The sequence below is a fragment of the Dermochelys coriacea genome, chromosome 6 (genome assembly GCF_009764565.3).
Source record: "Dermochelys coriacea isolate rDerCor1 chromosome 6, rDerCor1.pri.v4, whole genome shotgun sequence".
NCBI classification, from domain to species: Eukaryota; Metazoa; Chordata; order Testudines; family Dermochelyidae; genus Dermochelys; species Dermochelys coriacea.
In genome coordinates this window covers 73,836,782-73,862,389 of record NC_050073.1, presented here as the reverse complement: position 1 = coordinate 73,862,389, position 25,608 = coordinate 73,836,782, and the positions used below count along the sequence as shown (strand labels likewise).

The window sequence follows — 25,608 nt, the reverse complement described above, 5'->3', positions numbered from 1 at the left end:
CAACACCCCAAGAATGGAGATTATTCATAATGCTGAAAGGTTCGTAACTCTGAACATTATGGATGTTCTTTCAAAAGTTTACAACTGAACATTGATTTATCACAGCTTTGAAACTTTACTACGAAGAGGAAAAATCCTGCTTTCTCCTTTTTTTCGTAGTTTACTTTTAATACATATTTATTAAATGTATTATATTATATGTATTTGCTTTTTTTTTTTTTGTCTTGGCTCTTCTGCTGCCTGATTGTGCACTTCTGGTTTCAAACGAGGTGTGTGATTGACTGGTCAGTGTGTAACTCTGGTGTTTGTAATAGTGCTGTAAAAAACCCCTAACTCTATAGTTCCTCCATTATTCAGAAGTGACAAATTTGCCAATGCACCCCTACTATTTTCTTTTACATATGACTTTGCCAAGCCACATACTGTATGTGTATCTGTATCTCTCTCTCTCTCACACACAAACACAAAAAGTGGTTTATACTTGCAGTGTCCCTTCAGTTTGGAAGATGAGGATTCCTTTGTTGCTCCATTTCTTTTTGTATCTTTAAATTTTCTTTTAAGTGTTTTTGATGTTTGTGTGTTTTCCATTTTTCATTATGACTGAACAGTTATTTTTTCATTGAGGTGTAAATATTGATGATGATCTTGTTTTTGTAAATGGATTCATTTAACTGGCTGCCTTTTCTCCTGTATTAGCTTTTTGCCTTTGTGTTTTGTCCACAGAGATATCATTTTAGGCTGTGATATAGTCAATTCTTGGGAGCAGAGCACACAACTGGAGCTAGTCAGTATTTGGATAAAAAAAACTTCATGCCCAATAGCATCTCAGAACCTGTTGTATGTGGTAACTTTTCTCCTTCTCAGTCAATACAAAACAAATATCCCAGTTAGCTCTGAGGAGGCACTATGCTACTGGAAGTGTCATCTTTCAGCTGAAACTTTAAAAAAAAAAATAGAGGTCCTAACTACTTGTAGTTAATAAAAATCCAGTGGTGATTTTTGAAAGAGGAGGAATGCTGACAAAATTACCATCTGAATAGTTACATTCTGCCAATTGTACCTAAATTATTCCAATATTTTTCACTGGACATAATATTCACCCTTATTTCCTAGGCTACATTGTTCCTGCCACCAGAGATGGCTGCATTTCAGGAGCGGATGAAGCAATATCTATAGTATAGCTTGAAAAGCACTTTGGGATCCTTCAATATAAAAGGTTTCAGAGTAGCAGCCGTGTTTGTCCGTTTATCTGTCCGCAAAAAAAGAGGACTTGTGGCACCTTAGAGATTAAAATTTATTTGAGCATAAGCTTTCATGAGCTACAGCTCACGAAAGCTTACGCTCAAATAAATTTGTTAGTCTCTAAGATGCCACAAGTCCTCCTTTTCAATATGAAAGTCACTATATAAAAGTAAGATATTAATTACATTTTTGCTAATTTCAAGTAACTGGCAGACATTCGAATTTGGTGATAATGGACTTAGTTTATTTAAAATTCTGTGAAGCTGAAACAATTTAAGTAAGTTAGATTCAAAACATTAAGGAAGATTTTAAACATTTCATTGAAGCACACTGCAAATTCTTTCACAACCTGAGGGAAGTACTTTTAAAACTGCTTAATAGCTAAAATGGAGAGAGTCACTTTTTTGTTTCTGTAAGTCATTAATAGAGTGAAGCTTCATGTTGGTATAGATTTGATAATGTAATCTGCATCTTCAGATAAGATGATATCCAATTATGACTGAGGCCATTGTGAGAATCATTTTAAAATATTTTAATTTTATTTTGGGGGTTATATTTGGCACCACAAGACAATCTTGGTTCTCCATTGAAATCAATGCAAAGGCTCCCGTTGATTTCAGTTGCACAGGATCAGGCCACCAATGCATTATTTCTAAGCATTCGTATCTGGGTTGGAGATTCAATTATCTGTTATTTAGCCATAGAACAGGAAGAGATTTCTGTATACTTCATTTGCAATTTCTTTAAGTATTTGTAAATTTTTGATTCATGCTTTTAATTTTCATCAATGAAACACTGTATCTGCATGTTTGTATATTTTATGTTAACTATCTTTTTATTTTCCTTTGGTCTAGGTTTGCCTGCTTATTTTGAGATGTTAGATCTGGTCACCTGTGCTGGTAGACTGTGTCCATTTTGCATATTTTTATCCTTTATTATTATTTTAGTAATAGGGAACTATACATGTACTATCCAAAATGCATGAATTTATGACAAGAAGGTATAGTTCACAATTATGTTACAAATATAGAATATATGACAGGGTTAGGTGTTATAAAGATTTTATCACTTCTGTTTTGGAAGGAAATCATTATTCACAAGTGGTACAGCCATAACTGGTGCAGGTTTTCCAGAAAAAGTGGTAATAAAACTTTATTGCCCCATTCCTTCACATATTTTGTTTATACAATGCATTTGTCTTTTGTTTTCTTAGTGTTTTTGATTTTCTATGAAGTGCTCTAGCAGGAGAAACAATGTTACAGACAGAGCTGAGCAATATCCAAAGCGATGCAGAAAGTAAATTTGTACAATGATCATGGAGCTAAGGAGATTATAACTATCACAACCACCATATTTATGTGGTATAACCAGATGCCTACATATTTCCTATGGACCAGATCCTCATCCCATCATAATCAATAGCAAAAAAACTATTGACATAGATCCTCAGCTGACACTCTGGAATAACTCCATTGACTTCAATGGAGATATGCCAGTTTACACCTGTTTAGGATCTGAACCACTAAGTTTAGTGGATCCAGGATTTGCTTGTATACTTGTTTGCTACTAAGATAAATACCAAGAAGCTAATATTGCATAAGAAATTACTATACAACTTCTACACATTTTCATCCACATTATACCCAAATGGACTGTGTATCAGCACATTACCTTTCTTTTCTAAAGAAATCACCCCAGTTTCTTTTATAAACCTAGTATTTTCCCTTAAAAATTTAGCATGGAATATGCATGCTACAAATATGTGATACAATAACAAATAGATATAGAATCATAGAACTGGAAGGGACTTCGAGAGGTCTTCTAATTCAGTCACTTGCACTCAAGGCAGGACTAGGTATTATCTAGACCATCCCAGACAGATGTTTGTCTAAACTGCTCTTAAAAATCTCCAACGGCAGAGATTCCACAACCTCCCAGTGCTTAACTATCCTGACAGTTAGGATTTTTTCCTAATATCCAACCTAAACTGCCCTTGCCGCAATTTAAGCACATTGCTTCTTGTCCTGTCCTTAGAGGATAAGGAGCACAATTTTTCTCCTTCTTCCTTGTAACAACTTTTTATGTACTTGAGAACTGTTATGTCCCCTCTCAGTCTTCTCTTCTCCAGACTAAACAAACTCTATTTTTATTATTTTACCTCATAAGTCATATTTTCAAGACCTTTAATCATTTTTGTTACTCTCCTCTGAACTTTCTCCTATTTGTCCACATCTTTTCTGAAATTTGGTACCCAGAACGGGACACAATACTTCAGGTGAGGCCTAATCAGCATGAAGTAGAGCGGAAGAATTACTTCTTGTGTCTTGTTTACAACACTCCTACTAATGCATCCCAGAATGATATTTGCCCCCCCCTTTTTTTTTTGTTTTTGCAACAGTGTTACACTGTTGACTTATATTTAGCTTGTGATCCCTTATGACCCCGCAGATCCCATTTCACAGTATTCCTTCCTAGGAGTCATTTTCCTTGTTGTACGTGTGTGCAACTGATTGCACTGATTGTTCCTTCCTAAGTGGAGTACTTTGCATTTGTCCTTATTGAATTTCATTCTGTTTACTTCAGACCATTTCTCCAGTTTGTCCAGATCATTTTGAATTTTAATTCTATCCTCCAGAGCACTTGCAATCCCTCCCAGCTTGGTATCACCCGCAAACTTTATAAGTGTACCCTCTATGCCATTATCTAAATTGTTGATGAAGATATTGAACAGAATTGGACCCAGGACCGATCACTGTGGGACCCCACTTGATATGCCCTTCCAACATGACTGTGAACCACTGATGATTACTCTCTGGGAACAGTTTTCCAACCAGTTATGCACCCACCTTATAGTAGCTCCATCTATGCTGTATTTCCTTATGAGAAAGTCATATGAGACAGTATCAAAAGCCTTATTAAAATCAAGATATACCATATCTACTGCTTCCCCCCATCCACAAAACTTGTTACCCTGTCAAAGAAAGCTATTCAGTTGGTGTGAAACGATTTGTTCTTGACAAATCCATGCTGACTGTTACTTATCACCTTATGATCTTCTAGGTGTTTGCAAACTGATTGCTTAATTATTTGCTCCATTATCTTTCCAGGTACTGAAGTCAAGCTGACTTGTCTATAATTCCCCAGGTTGTCCTTATTCCATTTTTTATAGATATGCATTCTTCACAAGTATAGTGCCAATCACATCATATCACTCATAAGCTTCACAGCTTCCCCCAGGCATGAAGAAAACTATATTTGCCTGTTCAGCACACATGAATTCAGAATAGTTTTGAAACAATGATAATGTAGTATGTACACCATCTACAAATAGACCCATACTGTAGAAAGCACACAAGATTAAACCTGCAATATATTCCAAGGCTGTGTTAAAATCTGTAAAAATTCAATGTTCTCATGCTTTCAGTTTCTAATTATAGCTTCCTCTTATCTAACAACTTCAATTTTTCTTAGGAAAAATATGTATTTCCTTTGAAGTTTCATTCAATTTAGAAGTGATCCTTTACAATTAAATCTGTATGGGGAGTGGATATAAACTCTGGTTTAATAAAGGCCTTAAGAACCAGATGAATTTACAATACCTTCAGAACCAGTCACCTGCAAATTGTGATTCTCTAGTGGTATACATTTAATCAAGGAAAGCTCTCATAATCAGTCAGATGTAATTACCAATCCTGTTTCTACTATCAATGTAATGAACTATCAATATTTATATATAATCATAAATCATAGAACCCAGCTTAACTTTAACTATTTGGTATTTCTTTTTCTTTAAAGAAAGGTATAGGTTACTTTAGAGTCTCATAATGATTTATATTAAAGCAGAAGAATATACTGTAAACCTTTACTACATGTTATTTAATCAGATTCTTCCTCAGTGTGACCAGCTCTGAAGAAAGCTGGATGGGTGGATAAACCCACAACTAGGCCCAAACCCTGGATAACTATGTAGAATTAAGAAATTAATTAGGAGGAAGAACCCATAATTTGCAGCGCTGACATCTATTTTACTTTACTTGCATGTATCAACGGGAAGCAATTACAATTCAATTAAAATATTCAATTTTATTACTTTACTGACTGACCTTGAAGGTAATGCCTGTTTTATTTAATTGCATCATCTATGAATAAATGTTAACCCTAGAATGTTATGCCCCATTATTTTCAATGCATTTTTCAACTCCCCAATTGAATTATATCAGTTAATTTATATCTGCTGTCAACAAAGCATGTTAGGCTTTATTTCTTTGAGACAGTCCAGTATATAATGAGAGAAACATCATGAAAGATTTGATAATGCTGTTTTTAACAGTCCCCAGTAAAATGAATTGTGTGCTCATCTCAACTTTTGTGGCTAAGAGTTTTACTGTAAAATCAGTATGTGGTAGTACAAACTGTGTAATCACTTTGAGAAGCAATTTCTAGTCTGTCTGTAATTCCTGATAAATTCATTGACAGGAACTGAATACCTTCTTGCATTACTCAGCAAGGACTGCAGAACAATTTTTTGTTAATACCCATTTTGCAGAATGCCACAAAACAACTGCTAGAATGAACTGCAACATTGTAAAAGGATTTATATAGAAACTTACCAAATTTCAATCCTCACGCTGCTGTGCATAAAAATGAGTAAAATGTATGGATGACCACTAACAGGCATTTCAGAAGTGAAAAATCAGAATGCATTACATGACTGCAAAATATATTTTAAATTGTCCATTTTGTTCACACACACAAATATACCATAAAGTCTTAAAATTAAGTCCACACTCTCTTAGGTACATTTTATGATATAATTTTAAAAAAACCCTCAAGGCTCTGTTTTCATAACATGTTGTTCGCTTAACACAACAGCAACTGTAACAACTCATTATATCTATGAAAACATAGTTTGAAAAAGATCTCTTTTATGCATGTTTTGGAATTTAAGTGACTATATGCTTTTAAATGAAATATTTTAATAGACTAAATCCCCATTTTTTCCTTTATTTCAACGAAGAATAATCCTAAAAGAAAATCAAAGTAAGTCTTATTTATTGCTTCCAATTAAGAGTCTGCTGTTCAATTCTTGTAATAAACCACACTGTGACAGATTCTAATCCCAGATGCATGGAATGCACTGTGAAAAATTCACCACTGTCCATGCAGCAGCTACAGTATTACAGTAACAGATTTTGTAAGAGATACCCCCCAAGCTACCCATTCTGACCCACTTTGTTTTTTTCAAACTATAGAAAAGCAATAGGTGCTCCATAGCTAAGGTTGAAGCTGATTTCCTTTTCATTGATTGATATTCCAATCCTTCCTATCTGTGTTTCCCTGCACCCCTCAACAAATATATCTCCCTGAAATTTGACATGCTATATCACGTTGGGATAAATTTTATCTAGGAAGCTTGGAAAATAGTTTTATAGGTATGGTATTTAAAATTTTCCACTATCATTGCCTTTTGGAAAACATTCCCACATTTTTTTTTAATCCATCATGTTCTCTAAATATGCTTGGTTTGGCTGTCCTTGCTGAGAAGTTCCTTTTACTATTGGGAGAGTTAGTGATAGAATTACCAAAATGCAGAAGATAGGAATCATGCTTGTGAGATAAGGTTGGCAGGGAAGGGGTTTATCTAGACTTCATTAGAGAGAGTATCAAATGAAAGGTTTCAGAGTAGCAGCCGTGTTAGTCTGTATTCGCAAAAAGAAAAGGAGTACTTGTGGCACCTTAGAGACTAACAAATTTATTAGAGCATAAACTTTCGTGAGCTACAGCTCACTTCATGAAGTGAGCTGTAGCTCACGAAAGTTTATGCTCTAATAAATTTGTTAGTCTCTAAGGTGCCACAAGTACTCCTTTTCTTTTTATCAAATGAAAGTTGAGGCAAAAAAGGACATAGAAAAAGTGAGGGAAAATTCATGAGAAGAAAAATAATCTCTCTTGCCATCTCTTTTCAGTCCATGAAGAAAACAGTCCAGTGAGGAGGAACTGGGAAATTAATCATCTAGCTTACACAGAGGAATGGATGGGGAACAAAAGACAGGGAGGAACACATGGGAGGGTGATATGGAACTGTTCTCCTCATACTTCAAATGAAGGATCACAGGACTAGTCCTTCAAAATATGTATGACACATTCTGGACTTGACCTTGCTCTCATTCAAGTCAACAGAAAAATTCCCACTGGTTTTAATGGAGCAGAATGAAGCCTTAGTAAACAATATAAAACCAATTAGCATATCGACAACAGAATATTTCCATTTCCAAACAAAACAATAAGGTAAGAACATAAAAATGGCCATACTGGATCAGACCAAAGGTCCATCTAGCCCAATATTCAGTTTTCCAACGGTGGCCAAGGCCAGGTGCCCCAGAAGGAATGAACAGAACAGGTAATCATCCATCCCCTCTCACTCATTCCCAGCTTTTGGCAAACAGAGGCTAGGGACACCATCCCTGTCCATCCTGGCTAATCGCCATTGATAGACCTATCCTCCATGAACTTATCAAGTTCTTTTTTGAACCCTGTTATAGTTTTCGCCTTCACAACATCCTCTGGCAAGGAGTTCCACAGGTTGACAGCGCATTGTGTGAAAAAATACTTCCTTTTGTTTGTTTTAAACCTGCTGCCTAGTCATTTAATTTGGTGACCCCTAGTTCTTGTGTTATGAGGTGTAAATAGCACTTCCTTATTTACTTTCTCCACACCAGTTATGATTTTATAGACCTCTATCATATCCCCACTTAGCTGTCTCTTTTCCAAGCTGAAAAGTCCTAGTCTTTTTAATCTCTCCTTATATGGCAGCTGTTCCATACCCTAATCATTTTTGTTGCTCTTTTCTGAACCTTTTCCAATTCCAATACATTTTTTTGAGATGGGGCAACCACATCTACACGCAGTATTCAAGATGTGGGTGTACCATGGATTTATACAGAGGCAATATGATATTTTCTGTCTTATTATCTATTCCTTTCTTAATGATTCCCAACATTCCATTCACTTTTTTGACTGCCGTTGCACATTGAGTGGATGTTTTCAGAGAACTATCCACAATGACTCTAAGATCTCTTTCTTGAGTGGTAACAGCCAATTTAGACCCTGTCATTTTATATATAAAGTTAACATTAGTTGGGTAGTATAATTTGGGTAAGTCGATATATAATGAGAGACTGTGTAACAATAGCGAGTGGGATGGATTCCCTGACATTTCATTTCCAAAAATAGAACTCTTTAAAAATGTTGAATTTTTGTAAATATATATAAAGAGGAAAGGTGCAAGAATATGTTAGCTCCATTAAATATATATTCCACCTTGATTCTTTTTTAATTATTGTATAATATAGTTTAATAAACTTAATTTGACTGTGTTTTTCTACCGGATAACGTACCCAATGTTAGAATTATGCCAAGGCTGAACGTAGAGATTCAAGAACCCTTCTAATGACAGGTGGTCAAGCTAAATATAACTATCCTCTTCCAGGCCAGTTCTGGTTTATACTTTCCAGGTTAATCCAGTTCTAAAGAAGCTTTTCAAAAGTTAATCAAATATTTCTAAACTAGGATAAAATCTGAAATCATCAAATTTCAGAATTCTAGCCGGTAAAAGATCCTAAAACTCTTCATATTAACAGATTGAATTTTCTCTATAGTCTCTAATGAGTCTTTGGAACATCAAAGCTAATTTTGTTCCAATTAAATCCAGGATTTCAAAGCCAATTTAGCCTGATCAGGTAGGTAAAGGAAACCTCTCTAAAAAGCATAACTCTTTGAAGAAATTTTTGATTGTTTCATCAACTGACAAAACAACATTTTTTCAGGCAAATATTTTTTAAAGCATTAACATTTTTATGGTTTAGAAAAAGGTTGTGGGGAAATTTTATTTAGTACTGGGTAACTGTGTATGTCATCCATTTCCTGTGCTCCCATAACAAAAAACAAAATTCAATACAGTACATGCTGCAGCTCATCAGGAAGCAGGTTGGGAAAATATGGTTAACACAAAAACTTGTATATCGGTAGGCTCTAATCAGTTTTACTCAGTCATTACAAAAGCTAACTAAAACCTTAAAAGAACTTCTGACTGGTGGGGCTAGTAATACTACTTATTATTAAGATTGTCTGACATTTCTCATTATAAGACTCTGTTTTCAGATGTTTATAACTTTGGCAACCTTTAACTGTTTGGTAAGGACTCCATGCTGGGTGTCTGTCTCAATCTGAGGGTTTTTTCCTGAAATTTCAGCCAAAACAGTTTCTAAAGGTCAGAGAACAAGGTTGGGAAAAATGAAATCATTTTTCCTATGTTGAAAAATTCTGTCATTCTTTTCTTTGAACAGTTCTAGCGCCCTCATGCGGTGGAGCAGTGATTTTAAATTTGGCAAGGGAGAGGCCATTGTATCAGAGACGTGCCTTTTGCCAGCTCTTTGAAAATTCATCCAAATCTGGCCAATTTATAAGCTTTTCAAAAGTCACAATTTGCACATACTCAGTAGAAAATTCTTCAATTTTAGCAATTAAAATCTGCAAAGATTTCACTGACCACGCTCAAGCCCCTCTGAGCTCCTAGTGCTGACCAGACTGTGCATGTGTCATCTCCAGAGACCAACTGTTCATGTCTTTCAGTGTAATAGCTGCTCTGTGCTGGGCAATGAAACTGAGAGCAGTGAGCCTGTATCTTCTGTGCTCTCAATGACAAGCTCCCTGATTTGAATACAAAGAGAAGGGAAAGGAGTAGATTCGGACTCTATCTGTCAAGACTGGGACTGGAAAGGGTGGCAAGGGAGTAAAACTGGGACTGGCTGGGCACGGAGACTGGGACTAAAGCTGGGAAGGGGGTGAGAGGAAGTTGGGAATATTTGGGCAAAGATACCAGGACTTTAAGGGGGGAGACTGGAATTGTAAGCCAATGAGGCAAACAGACATGGGCGGCTGTAAGCTAGCTGTTGGGGGGAGGGAACACAGGGTCACACACTGAGACTGGATGAGAAAATTGGGGGATCGAGGGAGACTGGGACTGGCTGTACAAGGAGATTAGGCCCTGGAACCAGTGAGGGGAGGGGATGGGGGAAGGGTAGAGATATCTGACAAGGATATAGGATATGGGAGGCAAAATGACATTGGCTATGAAACAAGACTGAGACAATACGCCAAGGAGGGGGGAGACTGGGGTATGGGAAGACAGAGATAGGACTGAAAGCTGACAGATGCAACAATAAGCTGTGAGGGGGAAACAGGAATTGGCCGAGTAAAGAGACTGGGATTCAGTAGGCAAGAACAATGGGATTGAGATAAAGAGTCAAGTGGCAGAAGTTTGTGTGATGGATCTATAGATTCCAGTCCTGTAGATGAACCATGTAGGTGTCAATATGATGCCACAATTTCTGTGTTTTTTCTTGTTTGCTTTTTTATAAACCTAAGAAACAACACACACAAAACTGCATTATCACAAGAACATTATTTAGTCAAGAGCTCAAAAGTTAGGTAATGCCAGAATTAACGTTGCTTTAGTGTGTATGGTATAGACTTTAATTACATGATCACATGCTGTTTTTTCCACAGACCCGCTGCCTCATTCAGAGCACAGGATGGACTTGCTCTAAGGATGAATGAGGGTTTTGTTGTCTACTGGCCCCTTGGCTCATTTGTTGCAGAAGCTGGAATGTGTGTAGTGAATAAGACAGAGAACTGCAGAAAGAGAAAGAACATTTTCATGGTTAAAGTAATTTAATGCTGCCCTGGTGAACTGGATGCTCTCTCTGCCTCTGCCACAGAGTTCCTGTGTGATGCTCAGCAAGTCAGTTAAACCAGATTCTTTACAGGAGTCACTAATGGTGTGTTCCTCGGTTTCTTGGTGCCTGAGTTGGAGCCTGGGGTCTGATTTGCAAAAGTGCTAAGCACTCAACTGCAACTGTAGTCAAAGGAAACTAGCTGAACTTATAAAGTGCTATATAATGCTAAGTACTCAGAAAAATCGGGTCATAGGTGTCTCAAATATGACATTCAAAATTAATGGACAGTTTTGACTTTAGAGTGCCTCAGTTCCAGATCTGTAAAATTGGAATAATGCCACCCTCTCACCTCACAGGGGTGTTGTGAAAATAAATTAATAGATGTTTGTGAAGCATTCAGATCATAGTGATGAGCACTATAGAAAAACCCAGTAAATTAATAATTCTGTCTATAAACCTTGGGGTCACACATTGAAAAATTAGGATAAACAAAATATTAAATAGCTGCTCATTAAGAGACTCCATTCTGTGCACAGAATGAGACAAGGGTCTTGTGGAAAAAACAATCATGTAAGTAAAGCAGCCTTAGTTCTGACATTTCCTAACTTTTGAACACTTGCCTTTGCAACCTGAATATTCTTTCAACATATTTTTGTGTGTGTAATATTATATTATCGACAGAACAGGTAGTGCAGTTTATAGTTAAAGAGGCCCAACAGTTTCCATTATAAGGCTTTGCTTTCAGTTGCTTGTAACAGCCAAACTTTAACTATTTGTGCTGATAATTTCCATATCAACTGCCTGGCTCAGTCCAAACTATATTTGGGGAAGTTTAAGCTAAAATAGTTCAATCATTTTTGAGAATGAGATTAGGGGAAAATATGCTGTTTTACCCACATTAAAAAAATTCTTACAATTGTTTCACTGAGAAGCTCTAGCATCTCTATACTTTGGAGCAGGAACTTAAAATTTGGCAGGGGTAAGGGGAGTAGATGTTACCCAACTGTTAAGGATGTTCCTTTTACTATCCCTATGAAAACTCACTCAAATTATAAACCTGTGAAAAATTGCAGTTTGCACATGCTTAGTTGAGACTTTGTTAGAGTTTGGCAGATAAATTCTCTGAAGATACAAACTGCTCAGAGGTGCTCCATCCCCTCACAGAGTATATGTATCAACTGGACTGCGCGTGCACCATCTTCACAGAGCGACTGAACATGCTCCAGCTTAGTATTGCAGGGGCTTAGAGCAGGACTTCCCCTACAATTCCTCCTTCCAGCAGCCAGGTGCTAGACACCAGAATTTGGAAGAGGGAGATTGTATATGTATCAGATGCCTTTGTTTTACCATTCTCTGCCTAAGAGTTGTCAATGCCTCTAGTAAAATATCTACAGACAGACACTGTGTGACCAGGAGGTCTCTGGTTACCTGTCTCCAGAACACAGGTCAATACTTGGTTTCAAAGTAGCAGCCATGTTAGTCTGTATCCGCAAAAAGAAAAGGAGTACTTGTGGCACCTTAGAGACTAGCAAATTTATTTGTCTCTCTATTATCATAGGCCAATAATTCAAAAAAATAGGAACCAAAAGTCAGGTTACTAAATCTACATTTAAGCACCTAAAATAAGTGAGCTGACTTTCCCAAGTGCTGAGCACACAGTAACTCCCACTGAGGCACAAATGGTCTACTACAAAACCCAAGGTGTGGAATGAAATGAAGTCTATAAGGTTTTTTGGCTACTCTCCTCCATTAACCTTTCCACCTTCCCCAGTAACCATCTTTCTTCCTGACTGTCCTTGACCTTCTCAATCTCTTTTGACTCAATCTTCTCACAATTAAAGCATGTTCTGATCTATCCCATCCTCAAAAGCCTTTCCTAGTCCCCAACAGTATCCTCTCCTAGATACTGCCTCCCTTCACTTCCAAACTCATGGAGTACAACATCTACAACTGCTACCTCAAGTGCCTCTCCTCCAACTTCATCCCAGATCCCTTCCAGTACTGCTTCTGCCCGCTTCAATCCACTAAAACTGCTCTTACTAAGAGCATAGAGGCCAAATCCAAGACCTCACTTCCTTTATTCTCCAACTTCTCTGCTGTTTTTGATTATCTCCATCATTCTCTCCTTGACAATCTTCATTTACCTGAGCCTTTGTGACTCCAATGTCTCCTTTTCCATTTCAAACTTCTCTGATTATTATTTTTAGCTTCTCTTTCAGTAGGTCCCTTTCTCATTCTCTGGAGCGGATTAACGATGCTACCTACATAGCCCCTTTCTCCCATTTTATCCTTTCCTTGGATCACCTCATCTGCTCATTTTGTTTCAACTACCATCTCTATGGTGATGACTCAAAAATCTACCTTTCTACCCCTTGCCTGTCTCCCTCCATTCAACCTGCCTTTTGGACATCTCAGCCTCCCTCTCAGACATCTCATGTCTCTCCCTCTCTTTGAATCAAGTTTCTCCTCCCCTTCAAGTCCCTTCACAGCCCTGTCCCTCCCAGCTTACCAACTCTTTTTCTCATTACCTTGAATCCCTTGCTAGCTTTGACTGTGTTTTTGTCTCCTGCTCCCACAACCACCTTCTCGTTTTCCATGCTGAGCCCTATATAAGGAATGAGAATATCTGTGCAATAGGGCAAAATGGCTCCAAGTGCCTCAAGAGCCACGACCCCTCTGATAGCACAGGACAACAAGTGACAAAGAGCTAGCCTTCTTTTTTGTTATTGTTAAATAATGTGAGTTGTATGGTTACCTGAATTCAGCACATAAATGCATTAAGGAAACATGTCTGAAGCAAAAAGGTCAAATACATTTACATTCCATAAGGTTTGAGCAGATTATGGAAGCTTTGTTCAAAAATGCAATTATTATACTATGTGCTGGTTAGGAAACAAACAAGATTTTTAAGGAGAAAAAAAAAAAAGGAGTAACATGATAGCCATTCCTAAAGTGCATGCCAAGCATCCACTTGATTTACTATTGTGTCAACGTACAAATAATACAAGCATAAAAACGAGCTACAAGCCTTCAGATTTGTGCGCAAGAAAATCATTTAGGCTAACTTTATTGAAGAAGGGTCTTTTTAACAAATGTTTAAAGGCCATTGTTGAGAATGTCTTATCTTATTTCCAAGAGAATAGTTAATCATTAAAATCTTGTACTGGGTGACAGATAAGAAAATTATTTGCCATTTTATCTTCTATTTAAAATTATGATAAACGAAAGCAGTCTTTTTCCTATTAGTAAAAACAAACAACATTGAAAGTAAAGGCTGTAAATGTTGTCAAACTATATTAAAGTTCCGGTGACTACCTCAGAAAAAGCAATGAAAAAACAACTTAAAATAAGCTTAACTGGCTAAAAAAGAATATCCTGTTCTTTAGTTTTAATATAACGTGAAAAAGGTTTGTATTTACAGTGGAGTATGGAGACTATGAAGGGGATCTTATATTGATTTCTTATCTGTTCCCCTTCTCCTCTTCTTTCGTTTGTTAACGCTCACTTGTCAAATCAGGTCTTTAAATTGTCTGGGAAAATCAGACAGCATTTTCTTAGGGGAAGAGACAGTCTTCCTCTGCGTTCTGATAGCACCTAGCATGAAGCTACTCCCCTCAATCCTGATTCAGGGAACAGATTTTTCAAAACTACTCAGAAATGACAACTGGAGTACAATTTTTAAAAGAACCCCATTCCCATTTAACTAAATGAGGCAGATTTTCAAAAACAGCTCAACAGCCAGAAGCTCCCACTTATATACCTACCTTGAGGTCTTCCCTAGAGACTTTGGGTAAAAATCCTAGTTCCTCTGAAATCAATGGGAGTTTTGCCATTGATTTCAATGGGGCCAGGATTGCCTTTCATGCAATACTGCAATGGAAATAAATAATATTCTCTGCTTCCATTATTCCCAAACAAATAAAGAGTTACAGAATATTTTCTTTTATACGGTCTAATAAAAGGGCTAGGATTTAGAAATACTATTTACCATGGGAAGCAGAGAGACTTGCCTTCTTAGCTGAATGCTTCTATTATTTGACCTAACGATTACAATTTATTATTCAGAGGTGCAATCTTACAATGGATAATTATTACACTGTAAGAGAACAGGAAGGAACTGCAATGTATAAATTGACTGAAGTAATACATATTAATCCCATAAAAGCTAGAAACTTTGGCTTTTAAATTCTGATTTTGATGAAAATATTGAATAAGCCATTTTTTCTTGGATCCTCAAGCAAACAGTCTGTACTAGTCCTTAATAAAATGCATTGAAGATTAATAGACTTTCAGAAGATTATTGTTAAAATATTGGGAAAAGCTAACAGCTCTGAAGTTAAGTCAATTTAATTGTAAATAAGACATTAAAATAATTCAAATGATATAGACAAAACTCAAATTTATCATTAAGTTATTTAATATATCATTGTAGTTAGGGCTTACAGATAACATTTGACTTGGGTCATATAAACTAGTCTACCAAAGTGGTCTGTAATCAGACTAAATATAAATTTTATCTTCATATTATCCTTGATGCTGAGAAATCATTGTAGATCATATTGGGAGGTGGGGGAAATCCCCAAAGATGTATTCTCCCTACTGCTCTGGAGTAGAAGTAAACTATCACAGGGGCATCTAATATGCTGCAGGCATAACTAATTTAGTTTAGGACCTGTTGCAGATGGAATCTTAAGTTAACTTGAGAAATCATATTATATGCACAGAAGGGGAATCATTTAGGTACAGATTCTGACACAATTACTCAAGCTGAATAGTACTTTAACCCACAAACGACTTAACTGAAGTCTAGTGTGAGTGAGGGCATCAAAATCAGGCCTTTCATGATTATGCTGATGCTGTATTATGCTCTTTCATCTGCTTCCTTTGGACAATTGATATAACAGGATCTTGTGGTAAAGGTGCCTGTATGATAAAGAAAAGGAGTACTTGTGGCACCTTAGAGACTAACAAATTTATTAGAGCATAAGCTTTCGTGAGCTACAGCTCACTTCATCGGATGCATTTGGTGGAAAAAACAGAGTAGAGATTTATATACACACACACAGAGAACATGAAACAATGGGTTTATCATACACACTGTAAGGAGAGTGATCACTTAAGATAAGCCATCACCAACAGCAGGGGGGGGAAGGAGGAAAACCTTTCATGGTGACAAGCAGGTAGGCTAATTCCAGCAGTTAACAAGAATATCAGAGGAACAGTGGGGGGTGGGGTGGGAGGGAGAAATACCATGGGGAAATAGTTTTACTTTGTGTAATGACTCATCCATTCCCAGTCTCTATTCAAGCCTAAGTTAATTGTATCCAGTTTGCAAATTAATTCCAATTCAGCAGTCTCTCGTTGGAGTCTGTTTTTGAAGCTTTTTTGTTGAAGTATAGCCACTCTTAGGTCTGTGATCGAGTGACCAGAGAGATTGAAGTGTTCTCCAACTGGTTTTTGAATGTTATAATTCTTGACGTCTGATTTGTGTCCATTCATTCTTTTACGTAGAGACTGTCCAGTTTGGCCAATGTACATGGCAGAGGGGCATTGCTGGCACATGATGGCATATATCACATTGGTAGATGCGCAGGTGAAGGAGCCTCTGATAGTGTGGCTGATGTGATTAGGCCCTATGATGGTATCCCCTGAATAGATATGTGGACAGAGTTGGCAACGGGCTTTGTTGCAAGGATAGGTTCCTGGGTTAGTGGTTCTGTTGTGTGGTGTGTGGTTGCTGGTGAGTATTTGCTTCAGATTGGGGGGCTGTCTGTAAGCAAGGACTGGTCTATCTCCCAAGATCTGAGAGAGCGATGGCTCGTCCTTCAGGATAGGTTGTAGATCCTTGATGATGCGTTGGAGAGGTTTTAGTTGGGGGCTGAAGGTGATGGCTAGTGGCGTTCTGTTGTTTTCTTTGTTGGGCCTGTCCTGTAGTAGGTGACTTCTGGATACTCTTCTGGCAGAGCAGACAGGCAGACAGGCCCAACAAAGAAAATAACAGAACGCCACTAGCCATCACCTTCAGCCCCCAACTAAAACCTCTCCAACGCATCATCAAGGATCTACAACCTATCCTGAAGGACGACCCATCACTCTCACAGATCTTGGGAGACAGACCAGTCCTTGCTTACAGACAGCCCCCCAATCTGAAGCAAATACTCACCAGCAACCACACACCACACAACAGAACCACTAACCCAGGAACCTATCCTTGCAACAAAGCCCGTTGCCAACTCTGTCCACATATCTATTCAGGGGATACCATCATAGGGCCTAATCACATCAGCCACACTATCAGAGGCTCCTTCACCTGCGCATCTACCAATGTGATATATGCCATCATGTGCCAGCAATGCCCCTCTGCCATGTACATTGGCCAAACTGGACAGTCTCTACGTAAAAGAATGAATGGACACAAATCAGACGTCAAGAATTATAACATTCAAAAACCAGTTGGAGAACACTTCAATCTCTCTGGTCACTCGATCACAGACCTAAGAGTGGCTATACTTCAACAAAAAAGCTTCAAAAACAGACTCCAACGAGAGACTGCTGAATTGGAATTAATTTGCAAACTGGATACAATTAACTTAGGCTTGAATAGAGACTGGGAATGGATGAGTCATTACACAAAGTAAAACTATTTCCCCATGGTATTTCTCCCTCCCACCCCACCCCCCACTGTTCCTCTGATATTCTTGTTAACTGCTGGAATTAGCCTACCTGCTTGTCACCATGAAAGGTTTTCCTCCTTCCCCCCCCTGCTGTTGGTGATGGCTTATCTTAAGTGATCACTCTCCTTACAGTGTGTATGATAAACCCATTGTTTCATGTTCTCTGTGTGTGTGTATATAAATCTCTACTCTGTTTTTTCCACCAAATGCATCCGATGAAGTGAGCTGTAGCTCACGAAAGCTTATGCTCTAATAAATTTGTTAGTCTCTAAGGTGCCACAAGTACTCCTTTTCTTTTTGAGAATACAGACTAACACGGCTGCTACTCTGAAACCTGTGTATGATAAAGGCAGCTATTACTAGCTATTTTTCAGGTAACCTGTATCATTTTAATTTGCTAAAGTTACAGTTCAAATGGAAATACTTTTGGGAAAAGCTCATCACAGTTACAGCTTTATAGGCAGCTCTGGACAACACGAAGAGGGTGATGGAGATAAATTGGTTTAAACAATTTTCTGCAGTTCCTAGTCAAATCTGCTGCAGAGTTATTGGGTGTTTATCTCATATTATTGGCACCTCTGAAATATACTCATTCTAAGTTTTGGCCTTGGGACAAACTGAAACTGACTAACATATAACAGAAGGGATATGAAGATATATTATGTATGGTGCTGTAACAGTGTTCCTGTTGCATATAAGTAAAAGTACTTGGTCTCCCATCATTTGAAGCAGCACACTATTCCAAGATGGAAAACTCTTGCTGCTGGCAATGCTAACTATTTGTAAAGGTGGATTTAAGGAAATGTACTAAATTAATGCTCATTTACTTGTATAATTATGTGCTGTCTACACAAACCTACAGCCTTTTACCTTTCCAATATTAGCACTAAGTTAATGGAAAACAGGACACGGGAGGGTGTGTGGGCATGCCAGTGCTGATGAATGTCAAGCTCAAGTTACCTGACTTGCTTGTTGTTTTAACATCTGTACAGTATACCATCTAATGCATCACCTCTCAGACTTTTAAATCTGTTATTTTAAATACATTCATAGCAATCTGGCTTAAAAGCGCCTTTGATTATTAAAGTAAAAGGCAAGTAGGTAACCTGTATCTTTAGCTTCTTTGCCACCTGATATGTTAAACAGCCTTCATACCTTAAACTTACTTTAATAAAGCATGCAATTATTAAAGCATTGCAGAATGGCCCCAGAGCACACAAGCTCCATTAAATTTGCTTATATCTAATTATGTCTGCCTGAGGCAGGTGAGAAATTGAGTCTGATAAGATCTTTCTTTTTACCTTAACAAAAAAAAAAAAAATAAAGGCAGCAGTGATTTTCTATCTAATTACTATCTACAACTATTTACGGTATTTGCTCTTTAAATGAACACTCCACAAAGCATTCTTTGTGAAGTAACCAGTCAATTCTAACTTTTTAAAAGCGTCTGAGATACAAAAGACAAGTTTATCTTGCTTCAGGGATGATACAGGTCACCAACGATGTCACCCCGAAGTCACTTTCTGAATCACTCAGTCTTACCACTTTTTAAATGGATTTTGGTTTATAAACTAAAAATTATTTTGGTTCTAAACAATTTGTAAGAAGTACTAAATTGTCATAGAATTCAAGAGAGCTGCTTATGAGCAAAGCAAATGAAACAAAGTTCAGTTGGTGACATACAATTACTTAGTTCTGAAAAAGCATATTAGTTAATCTTATTCTTTTGTCTCACACTGAGATAAGTGCTGTAAAAATATAAGCAACATTCCTTCTCTGTTTGCTGTGCATGAGCTGGAAACTTTCTTTTAAATAAAAGATCTTGAGCTTTTTTCTTTATTTAAAGACAGGGGTTGGTGGGAGGAAGTGAGGCAGTTAATTCCTATAGATTGTACCTGATCACCCGCACCAGAGGAGAAAATGGTATTAAAAATCATAGAATCATAGAATATCAGGGTTGGAAGGGACTTCAGGAGGTCATCTAATCCAACCCCCTGCTCAAAGCAGGACCAATCCCCAATTTTTGCCCCACATCCCTAAATGGCCCCTCAAGGATTGAACTCACAACAGTAGGTTTAGCAGGCCAATGCTCAAACTACTGAACTATCCCTCCCCCAAAATGGGAACATCTCATGTAAACTGAGAGTGAATGACAAAGTTTTGTGTTTCTAGTCATTTTAATAATGCTAACAGCACTGAAAGATCCACTGAGAACAATGAAATGAGACCTTACTAGTAGGTGCTGTAAAACTAAAGGGTTGTGACAAGGGAACCCAGCTGGAGCTGAAATGACTTCAACAAGGAAAATAAATAAATAAAATATTTTTTTTTAAAGTGAGAGTAGTTTCAAACCAGGATATGAACAAACAACTAAAAGTACTCCACATAACTCAAACAATATTACACCACAATATTACCCCTTTGTTTTTAAAAAAGGGTATTTAAAGAAGTAGAAAAAGGCATTAGATACAATGTGAAAGTATCACATATATGCTGAATGTAAGACCTGTCACATGCCAAGGTTATTCGACACAATTTATCAGATATATATTTTTATCCACCCATATAGAAGTGACTCTTTTCTATTATACTAGCCATTCTTTGGTCTAATGATCCACAAAACACTAGTGACCCCAAAAGAAAAAGGGGTTTTTGTCAGTTTTATTCTTAAACCCTAATCTGATACTTTTACATGAAAAACTGCTTAGGTCCTGTAATTTGGAAATGATGTATTGTCCCATTAATAATGTTCTCATCTGCTTCTGTATGGTTACAGAACACGTGCCACTCAATAAAGCTTTCTTTAATAGTCCACTTGGGTACATCTTTTGTCTTTACAAACATTCAGGTCATCTTTTGTAATGACTTGCTTCAATATAAAAATCACGCTTCAAACCATTGCCAATGAAAGTCAAAAGATATGTTGATTTTGAGCTCTGATTTACTCAAACAACTAAACTATAACTGTCATTCTTTAAAAATATCAGTGACATCACCTAGTGTGTGCTATCAGCTTCACAAATTTAAAGACTGCTGTTATACAAGTTCTTTAAGTCCCAACATAATTACATCATGTTGGATGTTAATTTGTTAATTCTTTGTTAAATCTTTTTGTGATAGTTTATAATTCTGAACCCATCTCTAGCCATCAATTTGTATTCCCTTTGAATGACCGTACTGTGGTCCATTGCATTATATATGTATGTATACTGGGGGGGGGGAGAATAACTGAAGGAATTTAATGACTAAGCTACAAAAATCTGTTGTGTATATATGTATTATTCATAGGTTCCATTAATTGTTCAGACATATTGTCATATTCTGGCAATACTCATTTTTAAATCTATCCTTCTTCACCTCTTCATTTTACTGTTTTTCACCTTAAATTACAAAATAGAGTTTTTGTTTTCTTTTTCCTTGCTGTGCTTTTGCAGTTGCTCATTAATAAATTAAGTTTACCAAAGTGTTAACATACAGCACTGTTTATAATCTGGATACCTACCAAAAGCTGCTACTTTTATGATGAGGGCTTGAATGTTAGATGATATCATTTCTTTGAGCAAAGCTTCCTGGTTTTGACGCCAAAGGTAAGCTAAAGGCTGCAGATTAAGCCTCTTACACCTATTTAAAAGAAAAATAAAGACAAATCATTGGGTAAATTCCAAATATTATACTCTTTTACACAGAAAAAATTGTTCAACAATAAATGTAACACATTTCTTGGGTGTCCTACTATTAAACATGTATGTTTTCTAAACCTTCAATATTTTACCATAATGAACGTATTAAAAACATGTTATCTTTTATAGAGTACAGTGTGTATGTGCACAGTATGAAAAAAGAAAACTAAACATTCTGATTTTAATTGTACCTATATAAATCACTGATGTTAATAATGTTACACTGGTAAAATAAGTATAAACAAGGAGAAAATTAAGCCCCAAAATTTCATATACATAACTCCATATAAATGCAGAAGATGGTATATTTCTGTCCACAATATTAAGGTCAATGTTGCTTAAAGTGGAATTCACAGAGCAGACAGCCACTGCATACTCTAGGGATCAACTGGATTGCCACATATGGAATGAGTATAGAATCTGTAAGAGAGATACAAAATACCAACCCAAGAAGACTAGTTTCACCTGCTGTACTTACACTTGTAAATGTTGGTTTGATATATGCTCTTTAAATTGCTCTTTATATTTATCACATTAGATGATCACTAATTCACACTACTGACAGGGAGAGACCCACTGCAAATTAGCAAATTTTGTGAATTAGTGAGAAAGTAGATAAAAACAAAAATAAAGCAAGGGGACTTTGTCCATTAAGGCCCAGACACTGCAAACACAAACAAGTGGATAGCCTTACTCAAATGAGCAGTCCTATCAAAACAATGCTCAAATTACATGCAAAATAGACTTATTTTGTCAATTATCATTGTTTCAATTATTTAACACATCATAGCGTATTAGAAGAATTAACATTATTTTTAAATGTGCCTAGAATTGGGGACCTGAAGAAAAGCTCTTTGTAGCTCAAAACTTTGTCTTTTTCAACAATAGAATTTGGTCCAATAAAATATATTCTCTTAGCCAACTTGTCAGCCTAGAGTTATGCACCTAAATATTTAGACATCTAAATAAGTGGCCTGATTTTTAAGATGCCAAGCACCCAGCAGCAGAGTAAAAGGCAGCTGTTGGGTGCGTGGCAACTTTGAGAATCAGGTACCTAAATATGAATTTAGAATACTAAATTTAGGCACCCCATGTCGCACCCTCAAAAGAATTCAGCATTTACCTAATTCTGCTAACACTGAAAATTATGATTGACTTCAATGTAAAGGTTAACAATGAGCTCTCCTGAAAAAAATCCCACCCTTAGTTTTTAAAAACTTGGACTAACTGTTCTATATTTTCTATTGAAAAAAAAAAGTCTTCGCAATTCAGCAATTTTCTGAGAAGTTGGGCTATTTTCTACTAGATTAAAGTGTATAAGTAGCAAAGTTCTATTACTTTTCTCTGTAATTTTCAGCAACCTGCATATAAACCATTGGTGAGGGCAAAATGAATGAAACACAAATCAGCTTGCTACTAACAGCCTCTAAAGTGTTCAAATACAGAGAAGTCATTTTTGGTTGGTTGATGTTTTGGAATGGATTTGAAATTGTTTAATTATTTTGTCCTGAATAGGTTCTCTCTTTTTTTTAAATAAACACCATTAATAAACACCAACATTTAGATGCCCAAAGTTAGTGTTAATAAATTCATAGTCTTCCCCTCTTATAAGTGCCTAAATATGAAGTTAGAAGCCTAACTTTAGGCACCCATTCTGAAAATCTAAGCCTCAATGCAAAGTAAGTTGCTCAAATGCTTTCACTCAAATGTTTTCCAAAACATGGAATAGGTAAAATGAAACAGAGTCATCCTACTGATATGCCTAACTATAAAGGGTGAAAATGTAAAACGAAGGAACAAACATCCTTATGAATCTACACCATGTGAAAGTTTCAAACTGTAATTTACTCAAAAATATGTATTGTACAAAATATTTTCTACAAGATGAACTCTGATTGCCCCACTGATTCTCACTTTAGAAGATAATCTTCACTTCTAATTTTTTTGGGGTGTTCCTTGATTATTAATATACAGATCCTACAACAACAACACTCTGTTCCAAATGATTTAAAACTTTTAGAGCAATATTAGCAGCATATTTTTGCATATGGTAATGCACTTTGTTTAGAGAGGTTAGCAAGCAATTATTTAATGATCTAATTTGACTGACACAGATAAAGAGTGGGATATAGGATTTTTAATTTTAAAATGTTGTGGGCTTCACAAATAGGTTATTATATTATGTACTGGACAGTTAAGGATTCTGATTTTCCCTGACTGAATGTGGAGGCAGAATTCTATACACTGTTTTTCTTAGAATTTCTTTAGCTTTTAAAACTTCCTTAAATTATCAAATGACAGGGGAAAATACTACTTAGTTTGTATAAGTCAAACATTCACACTGAGTACTTATACATAGATTTAGATAACCTAAACTCCCAGTTCCTCCTTCAAGAGGAAAGAAAATTGGTTGATCTTCATGAAATCTGTATTAATAAATAGTGATTTTTATAGGAACGTAATGCAGTTTTTATTTTTCTCTGGTTTGCAAAAAGGAAAGTCTCCTTAGAACTTTTTTTTAACCACCATACTTGTGCGTTAGTCATGAAACCAATAGAATTGTATTTATTTAAATTCATAAAAATAAAAAGAGCCCCATATCCAAGGCTCTAGGCATTCCCGCCATAACTTACAAAAACAAAAAATTAAACAACCTGAAGAACACAGAATTAACTTTACCATCCACATATCTGATTCCCCTGAAAAGTCCACCTCTGTAGAAGCTCATACAAATAGATGCACCTTGCAGCATGCCCCGAAGGCCAACATACCCAGCATATAAAAAGCTTGCTCCAAAGCTGAGGGCCCTGCCTGGGGAAGGCCCTCTCACCAGCCAGCTCTTTTTAAAATTAAGGGAGATTCGAGTACTTTCACTGAGTGCCTCAGCAACTGTGACAGCATGGTACGAGAAGAGATAGACTCTCAGGTAGAAAAGTCCCACGTCATTTAGGACTTTATAAATCAAAACTAACACCTTAAATTCAATCTGGAACCCACTATATAGCCGTGCACATTATGCAGCACTGGTGACACATGCTGCCACCTCAGAGCACTGCTTAATAGATGCATTCTACACTAGCTTAAATTTCTGGTTTGATTTAAAGTAATCCTCATATAAAGTGTATTGCAGTAATCCAGTCTTTAGGCGGCAAAGGCACAGATCATAATAGCTAGGTCCTCACTCAAAAGAAATGGTTGCAGTATCCTGATCAGACTCAGATGTAAAAAACATCCTGGATGCTGTCACAGTATCATCATCCAACAGCGTCCGGGGAGCCAGCACAACCCACAGATTGAGAACCAATGTAACATATGGCAGCTACACACCTCCTTCACTGGACTATCAATCTGGATATTTTATGCAATTGCTTCCCCCAATCTACCTGAATCATGTCATTCTTATGCCATCTGAGCTTCAGCCAACCAGTTCTTACGCATACTAAGTCTCCTTCAGACACTGGCTGGATCAGGAATAATTGCGCTGAGTGCCATCAGCATACTGAAAACACTGTATCTTCTTACTAACCCTCCTAAAGGCCCAGTGAACAGGAGCCCTTATGTAACTCGACATAATAGTGCCCTAAGTGAAGAGGAACAACTTCCTCATATCACTTTCTGGGAATATTTAGCTGGGGAATAACAGAGCCTCTCAAAAGTAGCACTGTCCACACTTCCTGTAGTCCACACCACCACATGTTCAATGGTATCAAAAGCTCCTGGCAGAACCAAATATCAACACTGACACCTGATCTTCATCTACTGCTAGGAGGAGACTATCAACCCATGTATCCAAGGCAGTTTAAATTCCATACCCAAGTGGGTAACCAGACTAACAGGGATCAAAGATATCAGAGACAACTAGGTACTCAGAAAAGGTTGTGGTGCGACACATCTATGATTTTAAGAAAAAATGGATGATACTGGTCAATCATTACCCAAACGGTGAGCATCAAGTAGTGTTTTCTTGTGTATAGGACACACCACAGTTTCTCTAAGAGAAGTTGGCAGCCTTCCCTCCCTAATAGATGCATTGACAATCACAACTAGCCCACTAGTATTCACCACCTACGATGACATGGATGCATAGAACAAGTTGTGAGACTAAATGGACTATACTAATTGCACTTTAGCGTATCAATGATTTTTCATTAGCCTAAATTTAACCAGGCATTTGATTTCTCTGCACCCATGGAGGCAGACATTTTGACCTAAATCCTACCCCACACTTCACCTGAAACTCTGAGCCTCATGTTAAGGTTTACACTCTTCTCCTTC

The 25,608-nt window shown here is 36.9% G+C and overlaps 1 protein-coding gene across 1 annotated transcript in view; it reads right to left on the bottom strand.

Annotated features, from left to right (window-relative positions):
• DPH6 (diphthamine biosynthesis 6) overlaps positions 1 to 25,608 on the bottom strand; it is a 389,640-nt gene that overhangs the window by 244,838 nt on the left and 119,194 nt on the right. The window contains 1 exon segment of the mRNA XM_038405768.2: positions 21,156 to 21,274. Coding sequence (XP_038261696.1) covers positions 21,156 to 21,274 — 119 coding nt within the window.